Source organism: Perognathus longimembris, chromosome 17, assembly GCF_023159225.1.
Source record: "Perognathus longimembris pacificus isolate PPM17 chromosome 17, ASM2315922v1, whole genome shotgun sequence".
NCBI lineage: Eukaryota > Metazoa > Chordata > Mammalia > Rodentia > Heteromyidae > Perognathus > Perognathus longimembris.
In genome coordinates this window covers 54,762,517-54,775,810 of record NC_063177.1, presented here as the reverse complement: position 1 = coordinate 54,775,810, position 13,294 = coordinate 54,762,517, and the positions used below count along the sequence as shown (strand labels likewise).

The window sequence follows — 13,294 nt, the reverse complement described above, 5'->3', positions numbered from 1 at the left end:
GGCATAATTCTTGTGAAATAATTATCAAGGATGATGTGTAGACTATAACGGACGTGTGTGTGGCAGTACTGGGGTTTGAACTGAGGACATTTGGGACGGTCGTGTCAGCTCATGCCAATGGCTTCTGTACCCTGGCCTCAGTGATAACCATCCACGGGTTGCTTTCTTCAGTCCACCAGAGAGACCTTGTCCCTGAGCTCCTCTCTCCTTTGTCATCTGGGGACAGATCTCTGCTCCTGCCTGCAGTCTCGGGCCCTGGGTCTGTGCAGTCCCTCCTGAGATCTCATCCTCTCCCCTCTAGTGGGGGAGCATCCCCCCACGCTCCCCAAGCCAGGGCCTGCTGGACCCCAGCCAGCCACCTTGGAGGGGAAAGGTGGTGTGGGGCTGGGTAATGGAGGATGTCAAGGAGGTGTGGGTTGGCAGGAGGTGGTATGGGTGACAGCTTGATCAGTACCCCAGAAATGTCCGGGTATGGCTGCCTGTTTGGGCACTGGTTTCAAGTGCCCCCTCCTCCCTCCCCCCCCTTTTTTTTGGCCAGTCCTCAGGCTTGAACTCGGGGCCTAGTTGCTGTCCCTGATCCTTTGCTCACAGCTACTGCTCTACCCCGTGAGCCTCAGCTCCACGTCCAGCTTTCTGAGTCATGTATTGGAGGTAATCTGCACAGTCTTTTGTGCCCGGGCTGGCTGTGAACCAGTCTTCGGATCTCACCTCCTGAGCAGCTAGGATTTCAGGTGAGCCACGAGTGCTCAGCCCATATGGTCCTTTTATTAAAAATGCACACTTCACAGTAAGATTCCTGAGTCCTGCAAGTGCAGTGTCACCTTCGCTGGGCCTCTGGCGGGTAGAGGTCCGTCCGGGGCACCACCGCCTCCGCCGGTGCCAGGAGGAGATGGCTGCGAACAGTGGACGCTGCTAGGTGAGAGCAAGAGGTAGCTGCCGCCGAGGCACCGGCAGTGCATCAGACCGGGGTCCGCCCCCAGGCGCTGTCCATGGGGTCGCCGTCACAGCACACCACGCTGGGACCCCCAGGCCGCTGCCCCTCCACGACACGGCACCATCTGCTAGGCCCAGCTGACACGAAACTGCTCTCCCACGGACAGCGAGACGGGGATGTCCAGGAGCTGGAAGACAAGCACCACGCCAGCGGTCCCCAGGGCCGCCAGACCGCAGGCCCGGGACACGGGTGTCTACCGAGCGTGCCCCACGCCTCCCTGGGCCGCCCCTTAGCCCGGGACCAGGGCTTGGCCACTGGCACCTGGTGGAGCCAAGGAGCCGCCATCGCGCACGCACACGACAGACGTGGGGACAACGAGGCGCCCTCACCCCAGTCTCCACCCGGGGACACATCGCGATGCCAGCTGCCCGGCACCGACGTGCTCTCGCTCCAGCCTTGGGACCCAGGCCCCCAATCTCGTACCTGGCTGCTGGGGTCGTAGGTGAAGTTGGAGACGGGGACGCCATTGGAGAGGACCTGGTGGGGGGCTGCGGCCACCCCCAGCACCGTCAGCTTCCTCAGCCGCAGGCTTGCGCCCTCGCTGCTCACACGCACCAGCTGGCTCACGACCGTGTTCTGCCGCACACGGAGGCGTCAGCGAGCAGCGGGGCGGAGGCCCACCGTGGGGGCAGCGCCACGTGGCAGGGATGGCGCCCCAGGCGGCTCCCCTCTCCCCTCCCCTCTCCCGATCAGGGTGGGCACCCACCCCTCCTGCCGGGCCGGGCCTGAGGACCGGTACTCACGTTCTTGGCCGAGAAGGTGACCTCCGTGTAGGCCCCCCGCTCCAGCACCCCCAGGCTCTCCCCATCGTCCCAGAACAGCCCCCCGCGGGCCTCTCCACCTGCCGTCAGGGCCACGGCCAGGGCCAGGGGCTGCTTGCGGGACTCCGTGGTGGTGAGGGCCGTGCCCTGCAGAGGGGTGCACATGTCAGGCATGGCCCCTGCTCGATGGAGGGACACAGCCGGGACAGCTCGGCCCCCCTCTTCCACAGGAAGGGGGACGGCAGGACATCTGTGGCCGAGTGCATGTTCATCTCGTGACCTCCCTGGCCGAGACCAGCGGGAAGGGCCCATCTGTCCCTTCTGGTGCCACCCAGGACAGCCAGCCGTGCTCTGCGCGTCCGCTCGCTGGCCCACTGCTCCCCAGGAAGCTCCTCCCCGGCCCTGCGGCTGGCCGGCCCGGCTACCTGTAAAGGCACGATGTACCCCGCGCGCAGGTGCACGTGGATGGTGTCCAGCGGGGCGGGCAGCGCCACCCACTGCCCCTCGCTGTGGATGACAGGCCCTCTGAGCATCGGGAGCGGAGGTGGGGGGCTGCCGAAGACGTCTATGGGCACCTGGAGGGAGAGGTCGCGTCAGGAGGCCGGCAGCAGAGGCTCCCCGTCGCCTTTCCTCCCGCGGCCCTGCGGGCCAGGGAACGCCTCGCTTAGCGCAGCCTCCGCAGAGGCTGTGGCCCCGGCAAGCGGGCTGCGGAGGCGCCGCGTCCTCAGCCGGCAAGGACGGCCGGGTGGACGGGTCTGTTTCAAGTGCTCGAGCCCGGCACACGCACCGACAGGCTGGCCGCCCAGGCGAGCCCCTCCCCGGTCTCAAACCCACGGGCCAGCGTGGTGTGGCACCTGCTCTACCCCCTTCCCCCTCCCCCCCCCCGGAGGCAGGGTCCCCAGACTCACCGTGTGCAGGTCATACCACGTGCCCGAGGGGAAGTAGCCCGTGACCTTGTCCTTCCCAGGCTCCAGCACCGGCGTGACGAGGAGCGCCTCCCCCCACAGGAGCTGGCGGTCCACCGGCCACGTGCGAGGGTCTGTGGGGAACCTTCGGGGGGGGGGCCACACGGCTTCCATCTCCGCGGGCCGTGCCCGGGGCACGCGGCCCGCGCTCTACCTTGCTACCTCGTTTCTTGATCATCAAGGCGGCGATGCCACATACCCAGCTCACAGGCACGGAGTACGAAGCGCATCGCCACCCGGGAAAATCCCCTCCCGCCCCACAGCCCCGATGAGCACCCAGCTCACCTCCCCCCCGCCCCTGTGCACCCCGCGCTGCTCCTCCAGGCCCGGGGGCTCGAGGCTGACTCCCCGCCGTGCGCGGGGCTGCGTGCGCCTTTGCGCCTGTCAGGCCTTCCAGGCCGCTGATCCGTGGTTAATGACGCCTCTCTTAGAGCTGGCTGGGCCTGGCCCCCTGGAGCCGCTTGTGCCCAGGGTCCAGCCTGGGGACTCAATGGGGCCGCGTTGTCCTGTAGAAGCCAGCCCCTCCCCCCGCACGTCTGCTCCGCCCCACCTCCCACACCCCAAACGCCCCCAGCTGCAGTGCAGGGGGCTCAGCAGGACATGGCTCCTAATGGACTCCCCACCCAGGGGCACAAGGAGACCATCATGCCACCCCCGGGAACATGGCTCCTAATGGACTCCCCACCCAGGGGCACAAGGAGACCACGCCACCCCCGGGGACTCACTCCAGGAAGAGAGGCCGGGCCACGGTGTCCCCACGGACGTGCGCACGGTGCAGCAGCGTGTAGAGGTGGGGCAGCAGGGCATAGCGCAGGGCCAGGGCCTTCCTCATGGCCGCCTGGGCGGGCGGGCTGAACCGGTACGGCTCCTGGGGCTGCGCGGGCCGAGGGGCAGAGCGGCTGTGAGGACGCCCCGGCCCCGGCATCGGGACACCCAACGTGGGGAGGCTTGAGGCCGGGTCTCGGGCAGGCGGGGCCCCTACCAGGCTGCGCAGGTCGTTGTGGTTCCGCATGAACGGGTAGAAGGCGCCCAGCTGGGTCCAGCGCACGCACAGCTCCTCCGAGGTGTTGCCCAGAAAGCCGCAGATGTCCGCGCCCACCAGGGGCACCCCCAACAGGTTAAACTGCAGGATTGCTGGGAGGACAAGCAGAGGGGCCTCAGGGGCCTGCCGGTGCGCTGGAGAAGGGGTCCCTCCTCGGCTTCCGCATCCTCCGCCACAATCCGCACCCCCGTGTGCGCAGGGCTGTGTTCCCCGAAAGACGGGGTCCCAGCCCCTAGGCCGTGTGACGGGTCTTTGCAAAGGCAAAGGAGGCAGGACGGAGGCCTTGGGGTGCACCCTGACCCCCAGGACAGATGTCCTCCAGCGGGGCCCTCCCTGTGACGGAAGGGGAACACACCAGGACGAAGCGTGGGATGTCTGGGAGGATGCAGCGAGAAGCCCAGCAAGAACCCGAAGCCAGGAGCACCCCGAGTCTGCAGCCGGCGTGCAGCTGCAGTGCCCACAGTGGGGAGGAGGCACCCCGGCCAAGGCCCCAGCTTCCTGTCACGACCACGGCCACAGGACACGAACGGCCCCGCAGGCAGGGCAAGGAGTCCGTGACCGCTAAGGGAGTGCGGGGCGCGAGGCCGGCTCGCGTGGGCTGGGGCAGCCCCAGCTCCCTGACCCGCTGCTCCCCTGGGGTCTCCTGGAAACAAGAGCCCCACGCGGGGGCCAGCCTGGGCCCTGAGGGTCCCGTGTGGGTCTTCAACCATCTCACCCAGAACCAACGTTCTCCACGGGTCAGAACATTCTAGAGGCCACCGGGACGCTCCTAGCTGCCCTCACCACCCACGCGGCGCCCCACACCCTGCCGCCCTCTAGGGCTCGGAGCCGCTCGCAGCCAGCAGGGGTCACAGCGTCAGCGCCAGGGACGGACCGGCCGGGCCGCGGCTGCCGAGCGGAGCTGGGCGCCGGGCCGGCTGGGCAGCGCGAGCTCGACCCGCGTTCCCTGCAGCTCGAGGGCGGTCACCGGGGGGTGACTGAGGTTTGGGGCGACGGCCAGGAGGCGCTGGAGTCGGGGGCAGTGAGCAGGGGCGCCGCGGGCGAGTGCCCGCGTAGGAAGCTGGCTGGCGCGGGAAGCGGGTGAACCCGGGCCGCGGGGACCGCCAGGCCTCGCGCCTCACACGACCTGGTGGTGGGACCCCCCGCCCCCCGCCATCGGGGCGCCCGAGCCGTGCCCGGCCCTAGCTTCGCCGGAGCCCCGCTCACCTGGCACCGAGGCCGACAGCTGCTCCCAGCTGCTCCACACGTCCCCCGTCCAGTGCCCCGCGTAGCGGCCGTGGCCCGAGAACGTCGAGCGCGAGATCACGAAGGGCCGCGTGCCTCGAACCTTCTCCAGGGCCCTGGGTGCGACAGGGACGCGGGGAGCTGTGTGGAGCCCTGGCCCCCGTGACCCCCACACCTGGTGACAGCAGGGCAGCACCCCCACCCTCTGCAGGGGGCTCTGGTCTGCACCAGCCACCTAAGGCGTCCTGGGGGAGCCCCACCCCGCCCCCGCCCCCACCCCCAGCCATCGGTCCCATCTGACCAGCGGTCAGCAGGACGGGGCAGGCCTGAAGCCCGGGAAGCTTGGGGTGACTGTGGGGACGGGGTGGCGGCCGGGGGGCTGGCGGGGACGGCCCCTGCCCTCACCGGGGGTGGGGCTCACCTGCTGGAGGCGATGGCCTCGCTCAGGCCGTACAGGTTGTGGAGGTTGTAGTGCGTGGAGAGGAACTGGGAGCTGGAGGCGCAGATGGTGGCCGCCTGCAGGCTCCCGCCCACCACCCCTGCAAGAGGGACGAGCGCGCCGCTGTCCACGGGCCTTCTCCCCAGGCCGTGCTGCCCCCCCCGGCACAGCCCCCAGGGCCACCTCAGCCGCACCCCCTGCCTGGAGCACACTCCTGGGGGTCCCCTTCCATCCCTGCCCGCTACCCGCAGCCACTGCTTCTTAGAAACAAGAGCTTTGGGTCTCAAGCCAGAGAAGGCAGACCCAGCGGCCATGGGGGGGGGGGGGCTCACCGGGCACATAGGGCGGGTTTTCCAGACTGTTGTCGGGGCAGCCGTGCTCAGAGCCCCTCACAAAGTTGGACGGTTCATTCATGTCCTGCAAGGGAGGTCAGGGACACGGGATGGGGCAGGGGCTCAGAGACGGAGCCGAGGGAGGGGGACACCGGGGCGCGGGCTGCACTTACGATCCACATGCCATCGAAGGGCACCTGGGCGTGGAACTCGGCCACCATGTCCTGCCACCAGTCCAGGGTCTCGGGGTTGGTAAAGTCGGGGAAGGCGGTGGGGCCAGGCCACACCTGGATGTGATATGCCAGAGGGAAGGCCCTGCCCGCCAAGCCTGCAGCCCGACCCTGTCACCGCCACTCGGAGTGGAGACCAGCCCTGGGGACCAATGGGTAGGCATGGTGCCTGGGAGTGGGCGCCCAAGGGGCCTCAGCCCTCGGACAGCCAGCCAGGCGGTGCACGGGCACAGAGCCCCCTCCTGGGCCTCGCCCTCTCCGGCTCCCCGGGAGGAGGAAGCTGGGTCTCTGCTGGGGGCCTCCCAAGATGGGAAGGGGGACAAGGAGGGCCCCCAGGGCTCACTCTGTGCCCGCCAAGGTGATGCCCGGGCTGTGCCCAGCTGCCCCGGAAGCCTGAGACAGGGGAATTCCGGGGCGTCGTTGCCTGGGGCCTCCCACCCCAAGCCGGACGCTGTCCCGCTGGCCAGGCTGGTTTCTGGGCGCCCAGCTGGCTCCCGCTTGCCAGAGGCCACTGTCCCTACCTTCCCGATCAGGGGCTGCCTGGTGGCGTTGGTGATGAAGACTCCTCTCCGCAGCCCCTCGTCATAGGGCCTGTAGCTCCCGGCGGGGCCCCCGCTGCTGATGGCAGGATCCTGCGGGGGGGGGGGACGCATGGTGACCGCGACCAGGAGGCGGCTGGACCCAGGCCCGGGCTCCAGCTGCTGGCCAAGAGGTGGTGTACCCCAGGCCTCAGTGTGCACACAAACTCCCTGTCTGGGGAGACCCCAGGAAAGAGCAGCTGGCGGCGGATGGGTGGGGCTGGCGCAGGCTTCGGCTCTCCGCTAAGGCTCCAGGGCCTCTAGGGAGACCACGGACACTCGACAGCGACCACGGACACTCGACAGTGACTTCAACAGAAAATGAAAAGCCTGCGCTGCCCTCCCAGCTGAGCACAGGACGGGACAGGACGGGGCTCCGACAAGCTTCCGGCCCACAGCAGATTCTCTGCTCATCGGTGGGGTCTGAGCCCCACGAGGGGGGCAGCTGCACCAGCCCCGAGCTGCGACCCCGACATAGGGTTGACCCAGGGCACGGATGGCTCTGGGCTGGGCTGCTCTGTCCTGCCTGCTTCCGAGGTGAGACACACACGGCCCCCCACCTCCCCAGAGCTGGGGGGCGTCACTTAGGACGCCTCCTGCCCCACAGGGGACGGCCCCGGGCTGCAGAGACCAAGTCTGTCGCCTCCCCGATGTCCCTCACACCCCAAAAGGCCCCAGCAGGACGGGAAGAAGCGGCACCAAGAGACCACAAAGCTCGGCCAGGCAGGACGCTCACCACGATCATCACGTAGCGCCGGCCGCCCCGGTGGAGCGCCGCGACCATGTCCGGGAAGTCTGCGAAGCCTTCCTTGTTGAAGGTGAAGTCCCTGCGGGCATCCATGTAGTCCAGGTCATTCCACTGCACGTCCTGCCACCGCGCGAGAGAGGCTCAGGCCAGCATCACACCGGGCGCTGGCCCTATCCCCCCCCCCCTCACCAAGGGGAAGCCCTCCGGGGAGGCTCAGGCCAGCGTCACACCGGGCGCCGGCCCTGTCCCCCCCCACCAAGGGGAAGCCCTCCGGGGAGGCTCAGGCCAGCGTCACACCGGGCGCCGGCCCTGTCCCCCACCACCAAGGGGAAGCCCTCCGGGGAGGCTCAGGCCAGGCGTCACACCGGGCGCTGGCCCTGCCCCCCCCTCGCCCCCCCACTCACCAGGGGGAAGCGGGCCTGGGTCATGTTCTCCACCACCTGGCGGACGGTGGCGGTGGAGGAGTAGCCCCAGCGGCAGAGGTGGAAGCCCAGGCTCCAGTACGGAGGCATGAACGGGAGGCCTGGGGGCCAACACTGCTGGTGAGCAGGCGCGGAGGATTGCAGGGGTGGGGGGTGGGGGTGGGGGCGCGGAGCCTTTACCCACAATATCCAGGTACTGCTGCACCACACTCTTGGGCTCCGGGCCAAGGAAGACATACACGTCCAGGATCCCACCTATTGACCTCCAGGTGAGGGCAGGGCTGGGCTGCAGGACCACGTCTGGAGGGAGGTGGCCTGGTCAGGGACACATACCCCACCCCAGGGGCCCAGGCACCCCACAGACGGGACAAGCCTCAGCCACAGTGTGGCTCTTCCCGGAGGAAGCCCAGGAAAGGCACGGCGGGGGCGAGCCAGACGTGGCCAGGCTGAGCCTGCCTCACCGGGAACAGAAGGGGCCCAGCGTCTGGGCACCGGGGCTGGGCCCAGGACCTGCCCAGGACCCACTTGGGGCACTGAGGGCAGAGCAGGGTGAGGCCTCCCTTCTGCGATGTCCCTGGTGGGCCTGCACCATCTTAGGCAGAGAGGCTCCGGCTCCCCGTGGAGGGGGCCGCGGGAGGCGGGGAGGGACCCTGGGCCCGGGCTCACCCATGGCGTTGCTGTTCAGCAGGAAGACGCCATGCGCAGAGCCGCCGTCCTCCAGCACCATGTAGAAAGGGTGAGAGCCGTAGAGGTTGGCTCCAGGCTAGGGAACGTGGAGACGGCACTTGAGTCCCAGGACCCTGGACGCCACGCCGCCCCCCATCGCCGCCCCCGTACCGTGGGCGCCAGGTCCCGGTTCCAGAGGGTGACCCGGCTCCAGTCGGTGCTGAGCATCAGCGGGCCGAGGTGCTCGCCAAGGCCCGTGACGTAGCGGGAGGCCAGCGAGGTGGACAGCTGCAGGAACTGGTCGGCAAAGATCAGGGGAGCCACGGTTGTATTCAGCCTGCACGAGAGACCAGGCTCCCTCGCACCCAGGCCGCAAGAGCCACGCGGGCCCACACAGCCAGGAGACCTGCAGAACGCTGACCCTGCAGCCCTCGGCCCAAGGCCGTTGAACAGAGCCCCCAAGGCCCGCACGCAGGGCAGTCAGGTGCTGAGGTGGACAGAGAACAGCAGTGATTCAATCTGGGGTCATGGCAGGACACGAGGCAGGGTGGCACCGCCTGGCCTGAGGCCCCAGCGTTGCCCCAGCTGGCCAGCCATGGCTCAGCGCTCCAGGGCACAGCGACCGCCCAGCCGCTGAGCTGAACGAGCTATGACACCCGCGTTTGCAGCCTCCTGGAGGCAAGGCCACTGCGGACCAGGCCAGGGCCTCTCCTTGGGCCGTCCGGGGCACTGCAGGGCTGCCGTGGCCACCCGGCTGCTTCCAGACCCCTCTGCAAGTCTCCTGGGGGACTTGGACCCTCTGAGAAGCCTTGGGCGAGGAGAAGAGGGGGCCACCATACCATACCCAGGCAGTACCCCAAGTTGTCAGCCAGGGGGCTCTCCTGGGAGCTATGTGGGGGCGGGGAGGGGTCAAGATGGTGGACCAGAGCTGGGAGACAGTGCTGGCCAGCTTGCACCCTACATCTAGGAAGCTCTGCCCACCCAGAGTGGAGAGCCCCAACTCACAGCACCCGGCCATCGGGCTGCCTGCGCACAATCACCCCAAAGGGCTCTTCCCAGAACTCCACGCTGTAGAGCGGGGCCGGCGCCCGGCTGCGGACACAGGGCGTCTCCAGCGGCACCTCGTAGCGCTTGCTAGCGGGGTCTTTGATCTATGAGAGAGGTGGTGGTGTTGGAGGCCCCGTGGGAGGGTCTGCCTCTCCCCTTCGCTTACGTGACACCAGCCTCAGCGAGGTGGCCAGGTAAGAACTCCGCCACGGAGCCAACCCTCCACAGGGCTTTCCTCCTCCGGATTCGAGCTCAGGGCCTCTAGCTTGCTAGTCAGATAACTTAGCCCTTGAGCCACACCACAGCCCTGTGTGTTTAGTGTAAGTAGGTCCCTAAAGTTACATGGGCCATCCTGTGCTAATTGCTTAAATCAGCCAGCCCCTGCCCTGGTGGCTCACTCTTGTAACGCTCCTACAGACTCAAGAGGCAGACAGCTGAGGATCGTAGTTTGAAGCCAGCCCAGGCGGGAAGTTTGTGACAGGCTTATCTCTTAACCATCCCCCAAATCCAGAAGTGGAATTGTCACTCAAATGGTACAGCACTACTAGCCTTGAGCACAAAAGCTCAGGGTTGGCACTCAGGCCCTGAGTTCAAGCCCAGGCCCAGCAACAAGGGGCGGGGGAGTGGGAGGGGGAGAATGCATGAAAATCCCTTCTCTGTAGATACGGGGTGCTGCAGACGAGGTAAGGACGGCAGAGAACTGCGCAGAAGGAAGTCCGCCCGACTGGGGGGCGAGCAGGCAGCGGCTGTGGATTCCTATGGGACGGCTGAGACGTCCGGTCCTGGGAGAGGCCCGACCCCCGGGTGCCTGCGCCCCGCCTTTTTTTTTTTTTTTTTTGGCCAGTCCTGGGCCTTGGACTCAGGGCCTGAGCACCGTCCCTGGCTTCTTCCCGCTCAAGGCTAGCACTCTGCCACTTGAGCCACAGCGCCGCTTCTGGCCGTTTTCTGTATATGTGGTGCTGGGGAATCGAACCTAGGGCCTCGGGTATACCGAGGCAGGCACTCTTGCCACTAGGCTATATCCCCAGCCCCCTGCGCCCCGCCTTCTGCAGCACCTGTCACCGTGCAAGTCCTTCTGCTCCGCGGGGCTCCCAGTGGGGCCTCAGGCCCCTCCCGCGTGCTGCTGCCCGCCTCTACGCACCGTGACGCGCAGGCGGCTGTCGGTCTCCATCCGCACGTCCAGCTGGAGGACCGGGATGTCCCTCGGAAGGAAGGTGGGCGTGGCCCGGGCCAGCGTGGCGGTGTAGCCCGTGTCTGAGGGTCTCAGGTCCTTCAGCCGGTAGCTGGGGTAGCTGGGCGGGAAGAAGCACCAGGGCTGCCCCTTCAGGGGCTCCTGGGGGCGCCGCTGCGTGGGGGCGAAGCAGCAGCCGCGGGCCTCGCACTCCTGCTGCGTGATGGCCTTGTCCGGGGCGCAGTCGAAGCGGTCGTTTGGGGACACGCTGCACTGTGGGGGTGCTGCCCAGCGCTGGCCAGGGCGCTCCTGGGTGGGCGGGGGCCCCGGCCTGCCCGCTCGGAGCTGCTGAGCTCCGGGGGTCACCTCCGGTCCCCGGGCGGGGCCGCACAGCTCCTGCAAAACCACGGGGACGCCATGCAGCAAGACGCACCCCAGGAGGGCAGCTGTGGCCAGGCAGAGGAGGGCGCAGGCCCCCACCAGTGGGTGGGAGCAGGGTGGCCACCTCACCCCCATGGTGGCACCCGTCCGGCCAGGGGGGCAGTGGGCAGTCTCGGAGGCCTGTGGAGAGACAGAGGCCCAGTCACAGAGAAGAAGGCCGTTCCCAAAGGGGCATCCATGCAGTGAGCAGGTCCAGTGCCGGAGGGAGAGGCCGGCCGGCCGGCCAGGGGACACTTCCTTCCAGGATAATGGTGAGGAAGCCAGGGCAGGTGACAACGGGGACGCCGCAGGGGCGCAGGTGGGGGGCTGCAGCCACGGCAAGGAAGCCTGGAACAGACTGCCACGAGGGAGGACTGCCAGTGCCTTGCAAGGAAACCAGGTCTAGCCACGGGCCTGAGCCCCACTTCTGCAGACAGAGGTGACCCGTGTTAGGAAGGCTTGGAGCAGGGCTGGGAATGTGGCCTAGTGGCAAGAGTGCTCGCCTCATATACATGAAGCCCTGGGTTCGATTCCCCAGCACCACATATATAGAAAATGGCCAGAAATGGCGCTGCGGCTCAAGTGGCAGAGTGCTAGCCTTGAGCAAAAAGGAAGCCAGGGACAGTGCTCAGGCCCTGAGTCCAAGGCCCAGGACTGGCAAAAAAAAAAGGAAGGCTTAGAGCAAGCTTTGTCCTTAGAGGGACCTTACACACCAGTGATGGCCACTGAAGCCAAAGACCATCATTGAGAAATGGCCACATGACGAGAGACATGGCCCCAACCACTTGACAAGTGCTCCCCCATCTCTGGTCCCCCCACAGAGACTGGTAAAACGGAAGACCCGAAGTTCAGAATCTGGTGGCAAGATGGAGATGGCGCATCTGTTCCTCTGTGTGTCTAACCTATCGAGCCACTGTGTTAGCCTAGCGGTACACACGATAATAGAGGCCATGCTCTGTGAAGACAGCGGGGCAGGTGCGTGGTGCTGGTGACTCACGCCTGGAATCAATCCTAGACACCTGAGAAGCTGAGACCTGGAGGAGAGCAGTTTGAAGCCAGTGGGGCAGAAAACTGGAGGCGTGGTTCAAATGCCAACTGTAAGTAAGGAAAACGGCAAGTCCCCGGACTTGAGAGTTCAATCCTGGGTACTGGCACACGCCCACAAAGGCGGCCTGACTTGGTGTGTCTGAGAACCAGTGTCCTGGTCCTTCCTTAGGCATGAGCGTCCAGGCCTTGGGCACCACGAGGGAGAGAGTTCAGAACGTGGACTGGTGACTCTGTGTTCCACTGTGAGGAACTCGGGGCCTGGGGCTCTCACTTGGCTATTACTTTTTGCTCAAAGCTGGAGTTGCACCGCGCGAGCCCGGCCTCTACTTCCGCCCTTCGACGGTGGCCCGAGGGGTCTCCCGGATCGACCTGCCGGGCTGGCTGCGGACCGGCTGCTCATCACCCGGGGCGCAGCCTGGGAGCCCCGGGCCTCCCGGGACGCGGGTGTGGGCGGCTTCCCTCCACCGTTACACGGGTGCGGGTTTGGGCGGGTGATGGGTGGACGGCGGGGACACCACCGGCGGGCTGGCGGGCGTGCGCATGCGCGTGTGGGAGGAAGGATTCCCGCCCCGACCCCGGGCGGTCGAGGCCCCGAAGGCCCCTCGCCGCCGGGAGGAGCGGAGGAAGGTTCTGGAAGGAAGGAGGGGCAGGCGCGGCGCGGGGGCCCCCGGGCTCGGGAGGAGGGCGGCGGGCGGACGCGCTTCCCGGCCGGCCGCGGGTCGCCCCTCCCCCCCCCCGCGCTCCGCACCCGGGGCCGCCTCCCCCCGACCCCGCGCCTCAGTTTCTCCCGCTGGCCGCGGCGGGGGAGAGCGTGAGTCCGTGGCGTTGCAGAGGCCGCGGTGACCCCGCCGCCCGGCGCGGGGCGCCCTCCCCCCGGGCTGCAGCCCGCCGAGGAAGCCGCGGCCACAGGCGCCGCCGGCCCGCCCGCCCGCCGGAGGGACCGCCGGCCGCCCCGCGGTGCCCCCGCCGCGCCTGCGCGCCGCGCCACGACCCCGCTCACCTGCGCTCGCTCCCGCCGCGGGGACACCCGGCGGCCGGGCGGCGCGGGTCACGTGGCCGGAGGCCGGGAGGGGCTCCGCCCACCGCGCGGCTGTGGGCGTGGCTTACGGTCAGGCGGCGCCGGCGCCTGGGCCCGGGCGCGCTGCGCCCCCTGGCGGCCTCCACGCCCAGCGGGCCCGCGGCTCCGCACGCGCGTCCTGCCGCGGGGG

The 13,294-nt window shown here is 68.0% G+C and overlaps 1 protein-coding gene across 1 annotated transcript; it reads right to left on the bottom strand.

The window, feature by feature from the left end:
* Nucleotides 1–732: 732 nt before the first annotated feature.
* Nucleotides 733–11,147, bottom strand: Gaa (alpha glucosidase). Its single transcript, XM_048365092.1, has 19 exons — nucleotides 10,590–11,147; nucleotides 9,407–9,552; nucleotides 8,573–8,738; nucleotides 8,402–8,498; nucleotides 7,916–8,035; nucleotides 7,718–7,836; nucleotides 7,302–7,433; nucleotides 6,509–6,619; nucleotides 5,931–6,044; nucleotides 5,758–5,842; nucleotides 5,408–5,525; nucleotides 4,969–5,102; nucleotides 3,703–3,854; nucleotides 3,446–3,594; nucleotides 2,664–2,805; nucleotides 2,181–2,330; nucleotides 1,738–1,902; nucleotides 1,418–1,570; nucleotides 733–1,121 (listed from the first exon to the last, which is right to left on the bottom strand). Exons 1-19 carry the CDS (start codon nucleotides 11,133–11,135, stop codon nucleotides 1,062–1,064), a joined length of 2,859 nt encoding a protein of 952 aa, XP_048221049.1. The 5' UTR covers nucleotides 11,136–11,147; the 3' UTR covers nucleotides 733–1,061.
* Nucleotides 11,148–13,294: the final 2,147 nt, after the last annotated feature.